General features: G+C 43.8%; 1 protein-coding gene across 1 annotated transcript in view; it reads left to right on the top strand.

The window, feature by feature from the left end:
* LOC116901440 (CD302 antigen) overlaps positions 1-22,382 on the top strand; it is a 127,773-nt gene that overhangs the window by 25,427 nt on the left and 79,964 nt on the right. Inside the window, exons 6-15 of the mRNA XM_032903368.1 lie at positions 384-524; positions 2,327-2,518; positions 3,544-3,701; positions 5,052-5,162; positions 5,673-5,761; positions 5,888-6,057; positions 10,050-10,249; positions 11,618-11,760; positions 20,023-20,104; positions 22,112-22,180. Of these exons, the coding sequence (XP_032759259.1) occupies positions 384-524; positions 2,327-2,518; positions 3,544-3,701; positions 5,052-5,162; positions 5,673-5,761; positions 5,888-6,057; positions 10,050-10,249; positions 11,618-11,760; positions 20,023-20,104; positions 22,112-22,180 (1,355 nt within the window). The remainder of the gene's footprint in view (positions 1-383; positions 525-2,326; positions 2,519-3,543; positions 3,702-5,051; positions 5,163-5,672; positions 5,762-5,887; positions 6,058-10,049; positions 10,250-11,617; positions 11,761-20,022; positions 20,105-22,111; positions 22,181-22,382) is intronic.

Raw genomic sequence — 22,382 nt, 5'->3', positions numbered from 1 at the left:
AGCTACAGTCCCAGTCCTTGAAAGAATATTTACGGTCTCCAAGGCAGAGCCGCACATTAGTATTTCTGTCTGGTTGTAAATATTTACCGTAGGGTAAGTTTAATGTGCACTAAGGGGCTCTGGCCACAGATGTGTGTGGTGGAAGCAGGTCTAGAGCGGATAACGGGTTTGTTTTTCCGCGGATGTTCTCCCTCCATCTCGTGATCCAGGAGAAGGACAGATGAGGTGCCGTGGCTCACTGCAGCCTGTAACTTTCCACCTTAGTTGAAAGTTTCAACTGTACCATGAGCCTCCATAACGACAGACAATTATGAACTTGGATAACTTTAAGTCCACTCTGGCCCTAACCTCCTCCGACCTCCGGGAAAATCTGTCTTTTTAAGGCACGCCCATTGCACCTGTGATCGGTGGGTCGAGCTGTGCAAGAATGGACACAGAGTCCGGGCTGTGGCAAAGTGTTTCCTGCGAATCTCCGCAGCCGTACATCTGCAAGAAGCCATTGAACAACACGGCGGAGCGCCCAGGTGTGCCCTTCCCTTCCTCGTGTGCACAAATACGGCCAGAGTTTTGTGAACTCTGTAAATGCATGCAGATACCTACTTTCCTTTCCTTCACTGGATACGGCCAATGGTTGGTTAGTGTGTGTGTGTGGAGTGGGGGGGGGTCTTGTTTTTATCCCCAGAATCCATGCTAAAATACTATGTTTGTCATCCCAAGGCTGGAGGTGAGGGGTGGGCAGGGCAGGAGAATCCTTAGGGTTGACCGGCCAGATAGTCTACCTTAATTGATAAGCTTTGGGTTAATGTAAGACTCTATCTCACTTCCTCAAAGGAGGCTGATAACTTTCCTGAGGATGACACCGGAGGTTGTCTTGTGGATACACACACACACACACACACACACACTCGGTCCACGTTTTTCTGTCTCCAGTGCTACATGTCTACATATCCATGCCCAGAATTTTACAAATGTGTTAGGGATTGGAACTCAGATTCTTAGGCCCCTGTACTTGCAGAGCAAGGGCTCTTACCCATCGAGCCATCTCCCCAGCACTGAGTTCTTACCCAGAGAGGAATATAGAGCAATTTTAAAAAGAGTTACATGGAATAAGGTAGGGAAGTGTCTTACAATAACAGGAAGAAATGAACATTTATCTTCCAAGTAACCAAATATAGCCCATATGACAGAAAACATAATGGAGAGGCCACACAGGGGAGAACGTACAAGAACTGACGGTAGCATAAATAAATATCTTGAAGTCACCATTATTAAATAAATTGCGGTGTTTCCATAACGTGTGCCTATTATAACTGTGCCGGCAGGAAAATTCAAAGAGCAGAACAAAATGTTATGCCTACCTATCATTTTAACGTTGTGAAAATATGTTTCTGTGGAGATAGAGGCTACAGTGTGTGAATGATTGCTTGAGTTCATTTACATGTGGTTTTTCTCTCTGTTTCTTTCCATAATTGAAATATCCCATAGCAATAATGAATGTCATTTAGCGCCTAAGTTAATTGAGTTATTTTCTTGTAAAAAAAGAAAAAAGAAGAAAAAAAACTCCACTTTTTTAAGATGACTGTGTTTGCTTGTTAAAAAAAAAAATAGATAATTAAATGTTCCAGGAGGATCTGGATATGTGGAACAGCAAAACCGCTTTCTAGTTTTGCTAACGAGAGTAATAGCCCTTTGCCTCTGAAAGGTTAGACTTCCCTAATGCACTTTGTTATGGCCTGAGACTCCCTGGTCCTTCAGAGCGGATGAAAGTGTCTAAAGAAGCCATTCCGTCCTCCCCCCAGCCTTTGCTGCCGTCCCTTGAGGATGTACTAATGCCACATCCTGCCCCTTAAATCTCTACCTGCCCTTTATTCAACAGTAGGTGTTAATGTGCATCCACTTATTAAGCTGGCCACACGAGAAAAGAAGGCTTGCATTTTACCGGTCTCAGCGACATGGGTGGGGGTGACCTTCCAAATCTCAGACCAGGAAAAGGTTGTCAGCCTCTGGCCTACTCCATACCTGTCTTCCACTTAGGACGACTAAAGTCATTCCCTTCCCCGACTGTGTTTATGCCCCTTAGTCTGGCCCAGCCACATTCCATAATGTGTCTCAGAATAAGGACGTTTCATACCTGAATCTCCTCAGGAGTTCTCACAGTGCCAGATATAGTAAGCACGGGGTAAAATGCACGTCACTCTGATAGCTGACGTCAGGTCTCCCAGTTTTCCTGAAGCTTGTGACCCAAGAAAGAAACATTGGCAGGGTCTTTGGTTCAGAATGGATCTGTCTTTACTGGAATATAAACCACTACTCTCTCCACCCCCAGATGATTGGACGGACTCAGATACCCGCTGTGACGGGGGCTGGCTGCCTAATAAAGGGTTCTGCTATCTGCTGGCAAACGAAAGTGGTTCCTGGGACGCAGCGCGTTTGAAATGCAAAGCCTTGGGTGCAGACCTCACCAGCATTCACTCCTTAGCAGATGTGGAGTTGGTCGTCACAAAACTCCACAGTGGGGGTGAGTTTGTTTTAAACCTCTTGTTTCAGGTGTTTAAAGCATTTCAAGTCTCCCTGCTTTCAACCACGGTGGGAGTGCCAGGCTTTCAGCCTGCCCAGCAGGAAGGGCACATGCAGGGGCATTTCAGGAAGTGGACTTGTCCCAGACCCCGCCTTATCCAGTGCTGTAGCTACCACATGGCTTTTGAGCTCTTGAGAGGTAGTTAGGGGGCTGGAGAGATGGCTCAGCGGTTAAGAGCACTGACTGCTCTTCCAGAGATCCTGAGTTCAATTCCCAGCAATCACATGGTGGCTCGCAGCCATGTAATGGGATCTGATGCCTTCTTCTGGTGAAGGCATAAAGTACTCATAAAGTAAATAAATAAATCTTTGAATGGAAGGTAGTTAGGAAACATGAGGAACTGAGGTAACCCTTCTGTTTCAGCTTCATTTCTCTGCATTACGGTTTAAATAGTTGCCCCTGTCCAGCGCCACTAAATCAGAAACTCTCCCTCTGCCCGTAATTGTGCTGCATCCTTTTTAAGTTCTTCTAAAAACTTACTTGATGATCCTATCCCTCTTTCGACCATTGGGAACTATGACAAACAAAGACATCCTAGACTCTGCCATCTTCCTAGAAGCAGGCGGCAGGGGTACCTGTTATGTGTCTGTCATTGCTGTCCATGTGAAGACCGAGGTCATTTCGGAGCAACAGTGGACAAGAAACAGTTCTACTTAGAGTATCTAGGACTGTGTTTATAGAGTTTCACTAATACCCATAGAGCAGAGTTTGTGTGCAGCAGTTTCGAGGGACACATCAGTTTCAAGGGACCCCCAGCTGGCAGATCCTAGAGCATTTTTCCCCCTGGGTGCACTGGGTGCAGTAAGAGGAACATTGTAGGCCTGGAGACCGCCCCCCGCCTGCTCATCAACACCCTTAGTAGGCGACTAAGGGGTACCAAGAAGCCCCCCGAAACCACATCAGCAACATACATATTGCAACATACAACAGGGCAAAGCCAAACAAAGAAAATGCTTTTCTTTTAGATGTCAAAGAAGAGATCTGGACAGGCCTGAGGAATACAAACAGCCCCACTTTGTTCCAGTGGTCGGACGGGACGGAAGTTACTCTAACGTACTGGAATGAGAATGAGCCAAACGTCCCCTACAATAAGACTCCCAACTGTGTTTCCTATTTAGGAAAGGTAGGACGCCTCCCGGGGTTTATTTACAGTCCTTTTTGTTAGCGCTCCTAATAATATTAACATTGTGCTAGGAACGGGATCTGTGCAAGCTGAGAAGGAAAAGGTCAGGTCCTGTAGATTGGCATCCCGATAGGTGGTGATCGCTGAGTAAGCAGTCCACTGGATGTCTAAGCACCCACTCCAGTCTGGAAAAGAAGCGTGGACTCTTTAGAACTCCTGGGTCAAGTGACCTGCTTTCCTCAAGGGTCCAAGACTCGGTCAGCCTTCCTGCTCTTATGATTGACGTTTGGCAGGTAGCCAGGGCTCAGCCTGAAAGACTCCATCTTCTCATGGTCTGACTAAGTTTTCAATAAGTCATGATTTGAGGCTAACTGGAAAATGCTTTTCAGTAGTTCAGTTTTAAATTAAAAAAAATGTTTAAAGGCTTTCCAATATTTTAATTTTTAAAGTTTTATTGGGTTAGATGTGTTCAGAAAATCAACTCTTCCTGAGATGTGGCTTGCTTAACACTCACCAAGCATGCTCTGGCTGGGAGCCTTAAATAGGTTGCATCTTGCACAGAAGGACTTAAACACCTCTTTTCGTTTTGTTTGCATCGAGTTCCGACAGGCAGCTGTCTCTCCTGGTAATCAGGGTGACTGTCGCCTAGAAATCTAGGGAGACTTTAAATGGAAGTGTCAAACTGCGTGCGTATTTAGAAGTGCCCGATTGCAAAGACGTTCTTAGAAGTGTCACACTTGGTGCCCTACTTTAAAAGCCAAGATGGTTCAACGCGTCATCCAAAGTGAGGAATGAAGAGAAGGCCTAGCCACACAGCCTGCCTGAATTCAAAAGTGACCCTGGTCTCGGTCAAGGCCACCGACATTTAGTTTCGAGAAGCAATGCCGCTTAGCCAATTAAGCAAAATCAGGTTTATGTGGCATATTTGAAAGAGACAATTTTGATGTCTAGACTGGAGTAGAGTTATAAGAAACCCTTGACCCTTCCCTTCTTGAGCAGTAGCTCTTGTCATCCTTACGTACATGAGGACATGTGACCAGATTTCAGTTGATGTCTCCCAAGGATTTTAACCTCTGAACAAACTTCAGACAGGTCACAGGGAAACAACTAGAATGCTGGCAGCTTCAGGGGTTGGGGGATGGGGAGGAGGAAGTTCTTCTCTCTTCAACTTCTTGTCTACATGCCCTTCTTAAGCTTATAAGAAGAGGGGCTTTGTGCACAGTGTCGTGGAGCTGGCAGGCTCAGACACTATCTCTCCCTACCACAACCCCCCATAGTTACCGTGAATTAATTCTAAAATGTTTTGGCAAATAATTTGTTCGATAAGAATTTATTTTTCATCCTTAAAAGTTAGGTCAGTGGAAAGTCCAGTCCTGTGAAAAAGAACTCAGATACGTATGCAAGAAAAAGGGAGAAATAACTAAGGAGGCACCGTCTGATGAGCTGTGTCCGCCGAATGAGGTAGGCAAAGAAATACCTCTGTGAGTTCCCGAAGTGGAATTATCCCTCTGTCCTTAAAGAGGACATCTGAAGCGTACACAATTGGAGCTTGGAAAGGGAAAGTACTGGTTTCTGTTCATACATTTAAGCAAAATTGGGAAAGAGGAGAGTCATGACACGCTGATATTCTTCGGGAAAGAAAAGGCTTACCTGTTCACAAATTCCTATAAATATGTAAATATGACTACCTTCCTCGATGTTGAGAGAGTTAGAGTTCCTCCAGCGGCAGCGCTGTCCCTGAGAACTGATTCAACCAATAGTTGCAGTAGAGTGAGTCAGGGAGATGGGGCCAAGAACCCCACGTCACATCTCAGTCATGTAGAGGTGACCGGTGCAACCAAGCTCCGTCCTTCCCAGGTGAGGACAGTCGTGTCCTCTGCTTCCTCGGGGTCAGATGATTTTGTCAGAGGCCGGGGACAGGGGATATCATTAAGTCTCAAACCGTGTGATGGCGTTCCTCCTCTGACTTAGGGCTGGAAGAGACACGGAGAAACCTGTTACAAGATTTATGAGAAAGAGGTTCCTTTCGGGACGAACTGCAACCTGACCATCACTAGCAGGTGTGACCGTCGGTACACATGCGGGAGAAAACCTGTAACTGACTTTGCCTAAAGAGTGCCCTGAGAAAAGAGCGCGGGGGCGAGGGGGGTGGGGGGGATGGCTTCTTATTTCAAAACCCTTTGTAGGTTTGAGCAGGAGTACTTGAATGACATGATGAAGAACTACGACAAGTCCCTTCAGAAGTACTTCTGGACTGGCCTGAGAGACGCCGACTCCCGAGGAGAGTACAGTTGGGCCGTGGCTGGGGGGGCGAAGCAGGCTGTGACCTTTTCCAACTGGAATTTTCTTGAACCAGGTGAGCGCTTTATGAAGGGCTGGCAATGCTTTAGGGCAGAGCTGACAAGGCGGCCGTTGGCGTAGAGCCCCACGCTTTAATGTAGCCCCAGATTTGCGGTTACCTAGTCTGCAAAGCTTGCTTGTGTCTGCCTATTCAGGTTTCCCCGGGAGACATAGGCAGCTGTGGTACTAGGGACAGAGACGGGCAGCTGCAGAAAGAGTGATTCACAGTGGGGCCGTGGCTTAGCATCGTGCCAAGTCTGCCTGTGGTTCCGATTTTATGGTCATTTCCAAAAGCTTGTTCGTGCTGAGGTGAAAGGTGGAGTGGGAAGCTTGGGGAAGCAGAAGCTATTCTCTTGCTTCGGATTCAATAAGTATTCGAAATGCTAATTCGTTAAAGATTAATATGCTCATGCCAACTGGTTATAGTGATGAATTGGGGGCAGGGTGTGTCTAGAGAAGGATAAAATAGAGAGAAAGATAAGAAGGCACAGGCTCCGTTGGGCCATAGTGGCATACACCTTTAATCCCGGTACTCAGAATGAAGAGGCAGGTAGATCTCTGTGAGTTCGAGGCCAACCTGGTCTACATAGTGGTTCTAGAAAACCAGAACCACATAGCCTATGGAGAAAAACAACAGAGCACAAGCTCAGTAAAGCAGAAGCTTGCTAACCAAATGCTTCACCCCAAAAAAACAAACAAAACAACAAACAAACAAAAAAAAACCACCAACAAAAGGAAAAAAAATCCACAAACACAAACAAAAACACATGTGAAATCCGTGTTTAAAACTAAAGTGACATTATGAGCTCTGTGTGAAGCCTTGTGGACACCCACTTCCTGACAGGTCTGGGAGAAGAAGGGGGGCCATCCCTGCTACTTTAGCTTGGAGAGACTTAAAAGGGGTGGTAGGGGGAATGCCACCGACGGAGTACCAACTGTGCCGTGAGAAAGCCCTCGTTCTACTGTAGAGATACTGCCTAAGTTTTTAAGAAGCAAAGAGGTAGACCACAAAGTGGCAAACACCACATCCCGCTCCAGCACGCTCGTCACCTCTGCTTGGGGATAAGGGCGTCGGTGGTGTTCAGCCCTGGAGTCTGTGAAACCCACACCAGAAGCAATGCTTTTGTTGTCTCCACTCAGTCCATCTGATAATCCATTTCCAAGGCCAATGGCCCAGAGCCAAGACCAGCACCATGAGGGTGAGGGTTGGGTTTGTTTTGTTGGGGTGGTTTTTTTCTTTAAACATTTCCTATGAAGTAGTTTACATTTTTATCTATCTGTCTCCTGACTTCCTACTGAAGAATTAAACACGTATTTGTCTTAGTCTCTGTGAGAATAAATTAGGAAGGCAGTGTAAGTTAGCATTTATTTCTAAAGTTAGTTTATTTGTACAGCTCCAAGCATTTATCATAATTTGCCGCAGAAACCAGAAGAATGTAGAAGTTCCACCTGACTTTAGAGCTGAGAAAAATACAGGCTCCAGTGATTTGTTTAACAAAATATGCCTGCTTATTGATCAGTAAAATCCGTATCTCCTGACTTCCAAGTCAGTGCTGTTTAGATTGACTTGTCCAAACAAGATAGGGCTTGCAAGTCATTCTACATTCCTCTTTTCAGATGTATGATGTTATCTCGTGTTGACATAATGTGATCATCAAGATACTTTTCTATAGCATGGAAATCGGACTGTGTGATCTTACCATAGAGCACAGTATTTGAAATAGAAGGTCTTCACAAACTTGGTGACTCGCGATCATGACTACCAGCGTGCGTGGCATTAATAATAATAAAACCACCTTTTCACACAGAGCAGGTAGAATACAGCTGCTAAGCCTGTATCACTTAAATTAGAAATATTCTAATAGGTAAGACATAGGTTTCTTAAAATATAGTCCCTGCACTCAGGAGGTAGAGGCAGGAGGATCTCTATGAGTGAGGCCAGCCTACAGAGCTAGGGCTACACAAACACTTGACTCAAAAACAAACAAACAAACAAAAACAACAACAACAACAACAATAACAACACATCCCAGCAAAATGACTAGCCATGGCCATGCTCACCTTTAATTCCCAGCACTGGGGAAGCAGAAGCAGGTGGATCTCTGAATTCTAGGGCAAACTAGAATTCATAGCAAGTTTTGGGCTAACCATGGCTACACAGTGAGACTCTGACTGGAAAATAAAAAGTAGAATTGTGGACATAGTGCAGTGTTAGAGAGCTTGTCTAGTATGCATGAGGTCATGGGTTGAGTCTCCTATACACTTCCTATATGTTGAATGCACGTTTACACTAAACATCTCTTTCTTTGTGGGCAAGTTGGAGAGGGTATGAAACATTGCCCCTAGCGGCCCCCGGTTTTTAAGGCAGAGCACACACTGTTGTGGTCTTTTTGATAATAATTTCAGCACTCCAGGTCAATCGTGAGCATGCCGTGTATAGGCCAGCAGAACAGGGGATACACAGCAGCACACGCATGCAGGGGGCGTGACATGTGTTCTCCATTCCTACCTCTTGCCACCATATATACTTGCAAACCGTGGCATGCATCTTCTTCATCTGGTGGGAGAGGAGGTGCCCCTCTTACTAACTGTGAGCATGGACACATCATTCGGTCTCTGTTTGAGAAGCTCTGATCATACAAACTACCTTCGAAAATACGAGCACATAAAAGTCAGATGGCTGTCAGCGGAGTTGTGAGTAAGTGTGTACTTCCGCATGCTGCTTCTACTTTCAATGCCCCGGCCCTTCCTGTAGATCTGACTCTGGGAAGGCTTAGATTTGAAGTTTACTAAATAGCTTTGAAATTCCCAAAGCTGTTACGCTCCATCGAGCCACCATCCTGAGCCATTATCCTCAAGCACAGCAATTGCCCACACTGCCCTAGAAGCAGACTGCCTGAGTTCAAATCTAGGGTCAACTCTTGTTAAGTATAACCTTGAAGAAATCACTTAGAGTGCTAGTGTGCACACTGGGCGCTGTATGCAGGGATCTGAGGGGCCCTGGCCAGGCCAGAATGGCCAAAGAATTTCAGCTTTCCCAGGGGAAGCTGGAGCCAGGTGGGCTGCAGGGGGCAGGCAGTTAGGGGCCAACGTCGGGGCCAATACCCAAGAAGTGGCTGTGCTTGGCTCAAACATATAGCTGGTTGGTCCAGTGACCTTTGGGAGAGAACGCTCTTCCCTGCTCTCGGATGACCGTTGGTGAAGTAACTCGTGCACTTTAGTCCCTGTGGATAGGACCTTATAAACATTTGGGGTGAGTTGGGGTCTAGAGGCAGATGCTTTCTGTTGACCTGGTCTGAGATGTTAGGGATGCGTCTAACATGTGGAAAGACTTCGGGTGTTGTCCTTACAGGGCTGATTGTCACAGTCCTCTTTATGGGCTGCTGTGATCACCTGTTCTAGGACAGGAACCTGGTTGGGAGTAGATTTAAATGCCTGCCGTTCTCTGTTATGAGAATTGCAGGGGTTCCTGAATTGGCTCTACAATACCAGGTTTTCCGTCTGGTGGCACTGTCCTCTGCCCCACATTCGTCCTCACTGCACTGACAATAGAACCCATCTGGTAGGGGTTACTTAACAGGTCCCTGTAGAATGACACCCACGGCAAACACTTGCCTGTGATGTCCACCTTCCTCATTGCTGTTCTCAACAACCCATTTCTTCCTCTCTCTCTGTCTCTCTGTCTCTCTCTGTCTCTCTCTCTCTCTCTGTCTCTCTCTCTCTCTCTCTCTCTCTCTCTGTCTGTCTCTCTCTGTTGTCTGTCTGTCTGTCTCTCTCTGTCTCTCTGTCTCTGTGTGTCTCTCTCTCTCTTTCTCTCTCTCTCTCTCTCTCTCTTTCTCTTTCTCTCTCTCCCCTCTGCTGTTTCTCCTACTCTCTCTGTCTTGGCTCAGTGGTGGAGATGTTTAAACTTCGAAAGTTTTCATTTTCATTTGTGCCCTCGTATCATCCTGATCGTGCCTGATCTCCTCTTAAAGTTTTAATTTTTTAACCTTTCCGATCCCACCCCAGCGTCTCCGGGCGGGTGCGTGGCTATGTCCACTGGAAAGACTCTTGGCAAGTGGGAAGTGAAGAACTGCAGAAGTTTCCGAGCACTTTCGATATGCAAGAAAATGAGGGTCCCCCAGGCATCCGAGGAAGCGGCCCCGAAGCCTGACGACCCCTGTCCTGAAGGCTGGCACACTTTCCCTTCCAGCCTTTCTTGTTATAAGGTAAAGTAGCCGTCTCGTTCGGCCCTTCCGTGGGGTCATCCATCTGCCATCCTTGCTCACGTCATTGTACAAATTAGGTCCCTCCCTCTAAGCACGCAGTGCCTCACACAAATGCTTGGGAGCATGGTGTCCTTAGCAAAGCATCATAGGTCTCTGGTATCAGACAGCTCAACTCGACCCACGTCCTGCCCTCAAAAGCAAGACTAAAGCCAGAAGACCTTTCTCCTCCGTGGTTCTTTCCCTCTGAGGAGTTGAGTGACCTGTAGCATGATGACATCGTATGTAAGCTTCTCCTAAGCCCCTAATTCTTCTCATTGGATTAGCATTCCTTCTTGTATAAAGAGAGCCAGTTCTTATTGTGTTAAAATCAAAACAATTTGGGGTCTGTATCATTTATATAGCTCCATAAACAAACCTCCCAATGCCACTCTCAAACCCATCAAGGTGATTACATGTATAGATGTCACTTAGGGTTTGACGGAGGGGTGGTGAATTCTTCCAGATTTTGGTCAGCTGGCTGGGTTGTGATCTGGTGTCTGTTACCCTTTACTCTAGGCCTCAGACTAAAGGGTGGCAGCTGTCAGATTGTTTTGTTCATAGTAAATTACTGGAGCCCAAGAAGGGGACCAAGTTGGTGCAGTTCAGGCCTCTTGCCTCAGCATACTACATGGCCAGGTCCCGTGTGAAGGTGGGGAGAAGCATGTTCCTCTCACCAGGAGTCATGGCTGGAGGGTATGTGAATACATGACAGAGAACTGAAGAGTTGGGACCAGTAATCAGACAACAGTGGCTTCATCTTCCGTGCCTGCTCCCCCACTCCCTTCTCTTTTTGAAATAGCTAAGCTCCTTTGGTGTGGAGTTAATCGTCACAAATCAAAAAACAGTCTCAAGTGCCAGGTTTCAATTTGGCACTGTCTGTCAATGTTCACACGCCCACATAGATAGCTCTTTGATTGTTCCTGATCAGAAGACAAGTTCTGTTCTTCTGCAGGCTTAGTGTTTGATGCTCAGAATTGCGGTGCTGACAAATTTCTTTGTAGAAGACTACTTCCAGAATGTTCCTGTGTACTCTTTCAGCCTTGACCCCTGGGTGTACTTTCTCTTGAAGGCCCTAGGTAGGCAGATACTTGTTGGATCAGTTCTCCATTCTGGCTAGAGAAAGGTACTCACCTGGTGATGCGGCCATCACTGTGTGGGCCTCCGGTTCGCTCTGGGCAGGACTTGTCTTGTGTGCTGAGTGTGCTTTTAGTTATGCGTCCATTTCCCCTGAAAGAATTCATGTCAGAGACCCACACATTCGACTGCCACTGATAAATCTACGAATATTTTAAGATTATTCCAGATGAACGATATTCTCTTTCTGTGAAGGTGTTCCACATAGAAAGAATCGTAAGAAAGAGGAACTGGGAGGAAGCCGAAAGATTCTGCCGAGCCCTCGGAGCACACCTACCCAGCTTCAGTCACAGGAGTGAGATTAAGGACCTTGTCCATTTGTTAAAGGACCAGTTCAGGTAATACTTCTAGAATAAGTGTTTTTGACCTAAGCCTGATGTCCTCTTGGTATTCAAGGTGTTGTGATTTAGCATCTAAAAACCCATTCCATGCTTTGCAGTCAAGCAGCATCCTGCCCCTTAACTGCAAAATACCGAAGAGATCCAAAGCCAACCGAGGCATGGTCCTCCCGCTTTGTGTAGCACATACCAACAGCCAGGTTAAGAAAAGCGTGGCAAAAAGCATGGGGCAAAGAGGAGAACAACCTGGGACAAAGCCCAGGGAGTGTCTCTGGTGTAATCAGGGCATATGCCATGACGGAGGCTGATTCTTAGAAGGTACACGGTGTTTTGAAAGGTAAGAGAGGAAAAGGTGCCAGAGAACACACAAAAGACACGGAGTTATGAGAGCAGAGTGGACAGCTGAAAGCAAAGAACATCAGAAAGTGAGGTGGGGTAAGGAAACAGAATAGCTTTCTCATCGGGGAAGAAGTTTGCTCCTAACGGGGGAAATATCGAACCAAGTTAGTCTCCAAAAATTTCACTTGCGAAAAGGCTAGTCCTGTAAGCACACACAGTATGTGTGTAATTGCACAGAGCCAGGGTGTGGATCCCTGGTGGTGTACTAGCCTACCATCTATGAGGCTTGATGTTCTCTTCCCAGGAATGCAAAAATAAATTAATGAGAATGCACAGAGTGGGTCTGTAGGTTCTCTTAGGGCAACTAGTTAGCCACATGGAGGAAGAACAGTAAGAAAGGAGACTATCAAAGTGGCTCTGGTCACTGTAGTTGTAATGTCAGTGTGGAAGGCTTTTCTGACCTGATTTCCCTGATGTCTCTCCGGACACCTTAGAGAAATATAGGTCAGCTGACACTTTCCAGACAGCCACAGGGATTAAGGGCTTCAACACCACAAAATTACCTTTTCTTCACTTTTCTGAACACTAAAAGGTGTTTGTTTAATCAAGGTGTACTAGGATAAGTGACTTCAAAAAAAAAAAAAAAAAAAGCACGAACATATTCTAGTGAATATTTTCTCTATGACTATGAATTCAACAAAAGCCCTTTTCTCCCCCGAAATAAAAGTTTACTAGAAAAAAAATCTAAGCAGCCTTGTTCTTTTGCACATCATTAACTATAAAAGATGTGTGAAGATCGGTCCCCGAAGCATATTAAGGTAGGAGATGCTTGCGATGTGTTTGGTTCCCAGTTAACTTCATTTTTGAAGAGAGGGATGTAAACAGTGTGCATCACATCCTCTGAAAGAGCATGTCAAAGGCATCCACTAGCTCAGATGTGAACTTGAAAAATCAAGAACACGCAAAAATAAGTCATTTATTATAAAGGAATTCAAAGCAAGAGTATAGTTTGACCCCAAGTCGTGGTAGTTAATGTATGTCATTGTAAGAATAGAACAAAACTATCCTAAATGTTAAAAGAGAAAGACACGATAAAGCAAGGTTGTAGGGACTGTGGAGGTGGCTCGGGAGGTGAAAGACTTGCCACACGTGTCCCATGATCTGAGGTTGACCCCGGAAGCCGTTTATAAATTGTAGTGTGCACATCCACAGCTCCCCTGGGGTGAGATGGGAGGTGGAGACAGGAGCAATAGCCGGGAGCTCGTGGGCCACCGAGTCCGGAATACGAAAAGTGCCAGGAACTGAGAAACCCTGCCTCAAGAGAGTCAAAGGAGAGAACCGAGTCTTGAAAATTGTTTACTGATGTATACTCGGTGCAGACACACACACACACACACACACACACACACACACACACACACACACATGACACCATGGCACAGATATGTCACACACACATGCATACACAAAAAATTTTTCTTTATTTTAAGAGGAACACTTTAATAAATACCAGGGTTTTAGCACTCTCTCTAAGTCAAAACTGGAATGTAGAAACAGAATAATTGTGAAATATGAAGGTATAATAAAGTATTCATTTTATCTGGAAACCGTATTTTAGAAACGTTTAACATGCAGTAGAGTTAAAAAGTGTCCATAAATCAGACATATGAGGGGAGGAAGCTGTGCAATGTCCACGTAGAGAACTATAAGAAATGAAATCACGAAAGATTAATCTAGCAAAATGTAAGTTGGCAAAGACCCAATTTGTACATTATCTGTTTTGATTAAGTCCAAGACTACGGATTTATTCAATAATGAAATCCGATTCTGTTTTGCTAGAAAATACATAAAACAAATCTGGCCACTAGCACTTGTCCAGCCCTGAGAATATGGTGTTGCCATCCTGGGTGGAAGGAAACACAGAATGTTTTAAGACGGTGCATTTCAGTAGAGTCCTGCTCTTTAGAAGCTAAGGGGTGTGGTGATGTTTAATGTATAGAGTGTGGGCTCACCAACACAGGTGTCTCTCAGCTGCTATGTCCCTGGCTTATTACATTTTGATACATTTTGCTTGCCTGTGCTGTGTGTGGGGGTGTAGTATGTTAACTCAAATAGCAAAGGAATTAACAGCCACGAGCTAGCTATTGTGTGATCAGATTATAATGGGCACTAGAACGGCACCGAGAAAAACACCTTACTCATTTCTGGCTCAAATATAAATATATCATATGTTTGATATGCTTAATGATATATAAACTTAAATATAACACTTAAGTCCGTATCTGTCATAATTAATGATAGAGCGTTTTAAAATGCATTCTCATAAAAGGCAGAAACGGGTAAGGGCATCTATTACAGTCTGTTGTTGAGCTATTCTGTAACCTTATATTGATAGAAAATGTTATGTGTAAATATATTAAGTGGAGAAAAAGGAAGATTATAAAAAACTGTAAAAATATGCTGTTCACATTGGAAACTAGTCTGCAAAATACATAGAAATAATCAATGGGTATTACATCTAGCAAGCAAGACTTTGAGTGATTCTTAAAATATTCCATTAGGAGTTTATTTTTTTTACCATATTTCACGGGTTTGCTTTATCATAGCTACTATTTCTTTTACAAAGGTGGTCATGGCAGCATACCCCTGCAGTCGATCCTAGCATTAGAGGATCAGGAGGGAGTTTAAGGATTGAACCCTGATTTTCATGAATGCTAGGCAAGCACTCTACCGCTGAGCCGTGTCTCGGCCATCCTCATTTCCCTTTTGAGACAGAAGTCTCCTGTAGCTCAGGCTGGCTCACTGATTATGGCCCATTTCTGAGGCCATACTGATTAACAAACTTGTAAATTCTACTGATCAACCTGTCTATGACGTTGAGCAGAAAACCAAAGCCTTTGGTATCCGGTAGGATCAGAGAGGTCCTTGTGGTAGCTGCCTCCGGGATATGGCCCCTTAAATGCACTGCCAATCTTACCTGAAGTTTGGATTTCAAACAAGGCAACCTAAGAAGATCACAAGCTTCAAGCACACATGAGCTCTTGTACATGAATGCACACTCGTGTGCACACACACACACACACACACACACACACACATTATCTAGGTGAAGCATTCTTAGAACATGTTTACAGAACAAACTCTCAATTCTATGTGAGGAATTACCATCTCTGGCTGGAAAGGAAGTCATAGATAAATGCAGATAGTTGAGGGGATCAATTAGTAGAAAAGCTGTCATAGTCTTATACGGTAGAAATAACCATTCAGAACACCTATGGGCAGAGTGGGTCATACAGGAAGACAAAGCTGGATCGAAAGAGGCTACTTTTATTGATTTGTTTCCTTTTTAGCACTATTGAATACCCCCCCCTTAAAAATTCATATGAGTTCAAATGTAATACTTGGAAAGTATGTAAAAAAGTAACGAAGAAAATGAAAACCATTTCAAATATTGCTTCTAGGCAACGTTTTGTGGACATCCTCTCCATTCTTCTTCCATTCCTATCGACATTTTCATAAAAATATCTGAAAATGCACTAATTAAATTGTTTTTCTTCTGTCTACAAAAGTAATGGAAATTGAAGTTGGGAAAGATGAAAGTGTAGAGCAAAACCAAAACAACAACAAAATAAACCAAAAAGCCAGCCTAATACGGTGGCCTGTAGGAACCATATTTTATTTGTGCGCTCATGCCAGCAGGCCAACAGAGACCATACAAAGCAGGCTGTGTTATCTGCTTAATAAGAGCTCCATCATGAAGCAATTGTTTGCTTGGGCCTTGTTAGAAAAAGCACATTCTTTAAAACCAAGATGGCCACGGTAGTTTAAAGGAAAGGACAGAAGCAGGGTCATTTACACAAGAAAGTGATTTTGAAGTTCACTCCTTGAATGTGTTAGCTTTTATTACTGGAATTGACCTTCTCGGCAAGAAGTCTGCTGCCCACCGCAAATCGGTATCCTTTGCCGCAGAGTTAAGACTGATGACTGCTTTATTTTCACAGTCTAGGGTCTATATCACTGTTTGGATTTCAGTTTTTTAAAAAAAGGATTCATGATACACCAGCTCATTAAGGCTCTTAGACCATTGCAACTCTTAACGGCATCCCAATGGGAAACCATTGTGGAGCCGAAATAACCCTGGGATTAGAGAAGAAAGCCTTGTTCGCAGCCATCGCTGCTGTGTACACTCCCTTCTGCGCAGAGGCATAAATGGCTTTAGGTAGAAATCTAGGCTCTGCAGACTAAGAGCCCTCATCAAGTCCCATTTATTGGGGGTTGTGGCTCAGACACTGTTTTCCTTAGCAACCAAATGCTGCAGGAAATTGGATTGAGAGTCAGAATTTTAACACACTGATACTTACTAACCTTTTATGCAGCTTCTCCGAATAGCCTTGAAACTATATGTGTGTTGTAGGAACAGTTTAGAAAGAAAATGGGAATGTTTCGTTGTGGTCAGACTTCCCAGTTAGGAGCATTTTTTTTTCTCTCCAGCTTTCTTGAAATCTGCATTAGCAGTATGCAGTGGACAATGTAGTTTTCAGCTTATTCTTTATCTGGAAACACACACAGACACACGCACGGACACAGACACACACACAGACACATACACAGACACACACACACACACACACACACACACACAGACACACACACAGACACACAGACACACACACACAGACACACACACACACAGACACACACACACACACACACACACACACACACACACACACACACACACACACACACACACACACACACACACACACACACACACACACACACACACACACACACACACACACACACACACACACACACACACACACACACAGACACACACACACACACACACACACAGACACACACACAGAGACACACACACACAGAGACATACTATGAGCGCCTACTGTTGTTCTCTGTATTTATGACACTGTAGGGAATCCCTTCAAATGAAGCTGAAAACTAAATTTGGGGTTGAAATGGAGTTCATCCTCTGAAAGTAGTGTTGATTAGAGATATTTTGGACAACTGAGCAAACGCTTTCTGTAAGAAACCGCCATCTGATCTTCAGCAAAGGACTCAGAAATGAGCTTTAAAGTGGAGAAGTTTGTCAGGATGGAGATCCGCTGGCTAAGAGGAAGAAGGCGAGAGGCCCCAGAGCTGTGGAAGGATGGGCAGACCAGGGCAAAGGCTGGGGGTACTGGGTAGCTGGTTGAATCTAAGTGATCTTTGGTCTTTCTTCCCAGAGGAATAATGAACTGTTACACTCTAAAGGGTGTGTTAGGGAATTTCCAAGGCTGAAGTGTGTAAGGAAAGACTTGAAGGAAATAGTTTTATCATCCTAAGAGTTTGAGGAAGAAAACAGCTCTGCTGTCTTAGCTACCTGGCTGAAGGGTGACCTATGTGTGGTAACCGTCTGGACACTGCGGTTCAGGGACTTGTGGTACAGCAGGAAGGCCATGAGAGAGCTGAGAGACAGCTGAAAGCTGCAAAATCGTTATAGCTGCTGAATTTAAACTGGACTTAATCATCTCCATTAGATTTTATCTGGTCTGTGAACTGGTGATTACTTTCCACAAATATAGCAGCAGAGCAAATGTTGTTATATAATTCTCCTATTCTTTAAGAATACTCAAACTTCATTAAGTCGAAAAGATGAGAAAATACTGACTGACATTAAGCTATTGGGGAACTTTGAGAAAAGGAAGAAAGCATGTGGGGTTTTGTTGTTGGTTTTTGCTCTGTTTTGCTCTGTTGTTTTGTTTTGCTTTGTTTTATCCTGTCTTGCTTTGCTGTGTAGCTCAGCTGAGCTGGAACAGGCTACCTAACCCAAGCCGGCTTCATACCAGCCATCCTTCTGCATCTAAGCACTAAGGCTATGGATGTGTGTGACCAGGGCCAACTGCAGTTATCTTATTAAAAACCGAGAAGGTAGTATAAAGTTAAGTTAGTACTTCAGGTCACTAAAAAATTGCATAAAAATATTCAGGCTTATACTTCTCAGTAACTATAGCTGTATACTCTATACATTCTGCAAAGCTAAACAGTACTGATTATTTTTGCACGTGGGTCCTACCTCTTGTGAAATACATATTCATATTCTATTTATGCATGTATTATGTGTGCATTATATATTTTATGTGTGTATTCACATATGCATAATATATTCATATTATATTTACATATCTTGTGTGTACATGTCTACATTTATACATGCATACATGTGTATAATATACTTACGTTATATTTATGTATACGTGTACTGTACTTATACCACTGATAATCGTGTCCCAGCACAAAGTTAAATCAAAGGAATATAATTTGGCCACTTGTCTAAGCCTGATAAGTCTAGATTTTAAGGGATGTTTTTGGTTGGAATTGGAGACAAAGGAAGGTTTTGCAATTGGGTCCCTTGTCATATATGCAATAGAGGGAAAGGTATTCCTTACACGTGTGTTCCTGCCTTAATGTTTGCATATATTCGTCTGTGAGACATCTAGCTGCATTCCATGGAACATAGTGCTTGAATGTCTTGCTCCAGAGAAATATTAGCAAACTTTTAGGACCTTTCCCTCCAGCCTCAGGGAGTGCTTGTACACTGCAGTCCTTTGTGACCTCTCTGTATGCTGCAGTTTGACAATGCTCTTCATTTGGTGACTCCCGTGGGCTCATATGTGTCATGTTGTCCTGGCTGTGCACAAGAGGCATTTGATCTCACACTTCTCTGCGGCATCACTGTGCCCAGCTCGATGCTATTACATACAAATATAAAGTTAGTGGTATTAAATAGAATCATGGAAGTGTTTTCTACTTAAAGTTTTAAGAATGACTACTTGCTCACTTTAAAATTACCAGACACTAGGAACTAAAGTATTTTAAATTTTTCTTTAATAAACCTTTAGCCAAATAGCTTGTTTCACGTTATAAAGAAAAGATATTTGATAGTGCTATAAAGACTCTGAGTGTGTGTGTGTGTGTGTGTGTGTGTGTGTGTGTGTGTGTGTGTGTGTGTGTGATGGAACCTAGGGCCCTGAATATTATAGGCAAGTGCTCCACCTTTGAGCTACATCTTTAACCCTAGACACTGTTTTAAAATGCCATTGTTGGGGCCGGGGATGTAGGTCACCTAATCAAATACCCACACAAAACCCAGAACCAAGTGCCAGCACCACATAAGACATGGTGTCTCGGGCCTCTAATCCCAACACTTAGGAGATGGAGACAAAAAGATGAGAGATTCAGGGTCACTCTTGACTGCACATAGGGAGCTCAGGGCCATCTTCACCACATAACCCCCACTCCCACCCCATCTCAAAAGCAAGACAAGCAGCTGAGGCAGTGACATGCTCCAGAGCACTCGTCGCTCTCACAGAAGACCCGGCTTCCATTTCCAACACCCACACCCGCAATTCCAAGTCTAGAGAAGGAACACAGAGAGGCAGGCGGCCATTTTACCACTGACTGTATTTGAAAATATTGCCGAATATGAAGCTTTGCAGTAAGGACTTACAATAATCATAGTTTCTGTTTTAAAATCCAAAGCAGAATAGATTTTTGCCTTTCACTTACAGAAAGCAACTTAAAATTTAGTTTTAAACATGTGGTACCTTGTGAGGAGGGATCTTTAAGGGTAGGACTGGCGGGAGAAGGTGAAAGGGGGTGTCGCAACCAGGATGCAAAGTGAATAAATGAATAAATTAAAGAGGTTTTAAAAAGCCATGTGGTACCTTTTCTATGACTGCTCTGGGCTAAGCGCTTGATTTTTGTTTCTTTGTGTAGCTTAAGGTTGTCTTTTCTGTTGGTTTCAAACTCCTGAGTACACATGCATGTCTCAGTCCCTTTGAACATGTGAGTGCTAAATATGTTTACCAGGTATTGTCCTAAATGTCTAATGCTGCCTCCTTTTATCTTTTAACACAGTGGGCAGCGCTGGTTGTGGATAGGTCTCAATAAAAGAAGCCCTGATTTGCAAGGGTCGTGGCAGTGGAGTGACCGTACACCAGTAAGTTACACCTTTCCTGTCGGAAAAAAACACGGGAGGAATGTTTCTTTCCAAAGCAAGTAAATTTGCCGTTAAATAAAACATCCAAATCTAAAATTTGTATGGAACTATGGAAGGCCCTAGTTAGCCAAAGAAGTTTCCACCACAAGGACAACTCTGGGGATGTAATTCTGCCAAAGTATATCATTCTGTCTGAGGAAGCTACAGCATATTGACACCAACAATCTAGGACATGGTACTGGGACAGATTGAGGAGGGGGAGGGGTTTGTCAAAAGATACAAAATTGTATTTAGATAATCAATACGTTCAAGAGATCTATCATTGTGCCATATGGGACCAGAGTTAACCACCACACATTGTTCTCACCACACCGTGGTAACCGTCAAGGGAATTGCATACATACGCTACCTAACTAGACTCTGTGGCTCTCAGTGTGTACGCTTTAAAACACCGTAAGGATACAAGCAGTTTCCCCTCAATTAAAAAGACAAAAATCCATCTACAAACCACAGCATCCTTAAGAATCGTTTACGCACACATGTTTTGAAATAGAAACAGATTTACTTACAGGATGTGGGGAGGAAGGCACAAAGTATCCATCTTATCTTTATTTATTCATTTCTACTTTATTTATTGTGTGGGAGAGCCTGAGCAGGTGGGGCGGTGGAGTCCAGTGGACAACTTTCAGGAGTCAGTTCTTTCCCTCCGCCATGTTGATTTGGGGATTTGAACTCAGCTCATCAGCCTTGGCCGCAAGCGCCTTCACCCACTGAGCCATCTCGCTTACTCCACTTATTGTTACTTCTTAAAAACGTGTATATTTAGCATCTCTATATAGAGTTTTTAAAAAATGGAGATATACGGACATCATGGCAATCTTTGGAGAGTACAAGTTATTTTCCAAAGCTTTCATTTGTACTATTTTGAGTTTCTTTCTATTATCAATAATTAATGGGGAATATTTATTTTGTCATCTAAATGCACTAAATAATGAAGAAAGTATCTGTATTAAACATAATAGTCGAACCTAAAAATATCATTGAATAATACTCGAGTGTTTACCTTATCTAAAGAAAGGTTTTACTTGATACTCCGTGTGTGTGTGTGTGTGTGTGTGTGTGTGTGTGTGTGTGTGTGTGTGTTAACTTATTGAACTTTTACATGTTGCCAAGCTGGCATTACAAAATATCCCTGGGTATCAAAATTCTCACAGGAAAAAATTAGGGACAAAATTCAGTGTCCTGGGGATTAGAATTTCCTAGCTATTCTTACAGATTTTCTTTTTGTTTTTTATTAATTATTTATTTACTTTACATCTTGATCACAGCTTCCTCTCCCCCCTCTCCTCCAGTCCTTCTCTCTCTCCCCCACTCCCACATCCACCCTCCTTCCTCTCTCCCCTTTCATGGGAGGCCTCCAACGAATAGCAACCAGCCTTGGCATATCAAACTGCAGTAAGACTAGGCAATTTTCTCCTGTCGAGACTAGACAAGACAGCCCAGTCAGGGGAAAGGGATCTAAAGGCAGGCAACAGAGTCAGGCCCTGCTCCCGCTGTTAGGTGTCCCACATTACAGGATACTTCTAAGGGCCCCATTCTGTATTATTTATGTCAGTTCATTCTGTGTCCTTGCTAAATGACAGTCCACACGCTTGTTTTCAAATTGAGGGATAGCTGAAATTAGTTGATCGAATACACCACATCTCAAAATGCTTAAAAAAAAAAAAAAAAAAAAGGCTCTTTGAGCTGTTGGTTCTGGCTGTTGGCATGATTTAATGTCCCACCAACACTACTTCTGAGACTGTGGCCTGGTGGGGAACTAAGGATGCTTCTGCAGTCCCAGAGCCCTCTCATGACTTGGCATCCAGATGGTCCACAAAATGAAGTATGGAAATGCTTTCTTTCTGTGGCCAGCGAGCGTGCGTGGACTATGAACGCTGCCTAAACTGTATGGAAGTCGCAAATATTGTATCAGCCAATGTTCTCAAGGCTGACTTGTCTTCTCAGGTGTCTGCCGTGATCATGGATTGGGAGTTTCAACAGGATTACGACATCAGAGACTGCGCTGCTGTCAAGGTTAGTACCCACTAGAAAACCAGAATTAAAAATAAAATCCAGGAACTGACAGCAGATTGGTTCTGTTTGGTTTATTTTCCATAGGCAACAGGACATTTTTAAAACTGAGAAAGAATAAGATGAACCAAGAATGAAAGGAAGATTTATCTTGAGAGACATTTCCAAGACAAAGATACAGCAGCTAGGACTGGGAAATATCCCA

The sequence above is a fragment of the Rattus rattus genome, chromosome 5 (genome assembly GCF_011064425.1).
Source record: "Rattus rattus isolate New Zealand chromosome 5, Rrattus_CSIRO_v1, whole genome shotgun sequence".
In the NCBI taxonomy this organism is placed as follows: Eukaryota; Metazoa; Chordata; class Mammalia; order Rodentia; family Muridae; genus Rattus; species Rattus rattus.
The sequence above is the reverse complement of the archived record's forward strand: the minus strand, read 5'-3'. Positions and strand labels throughout refer to the sequence as shown.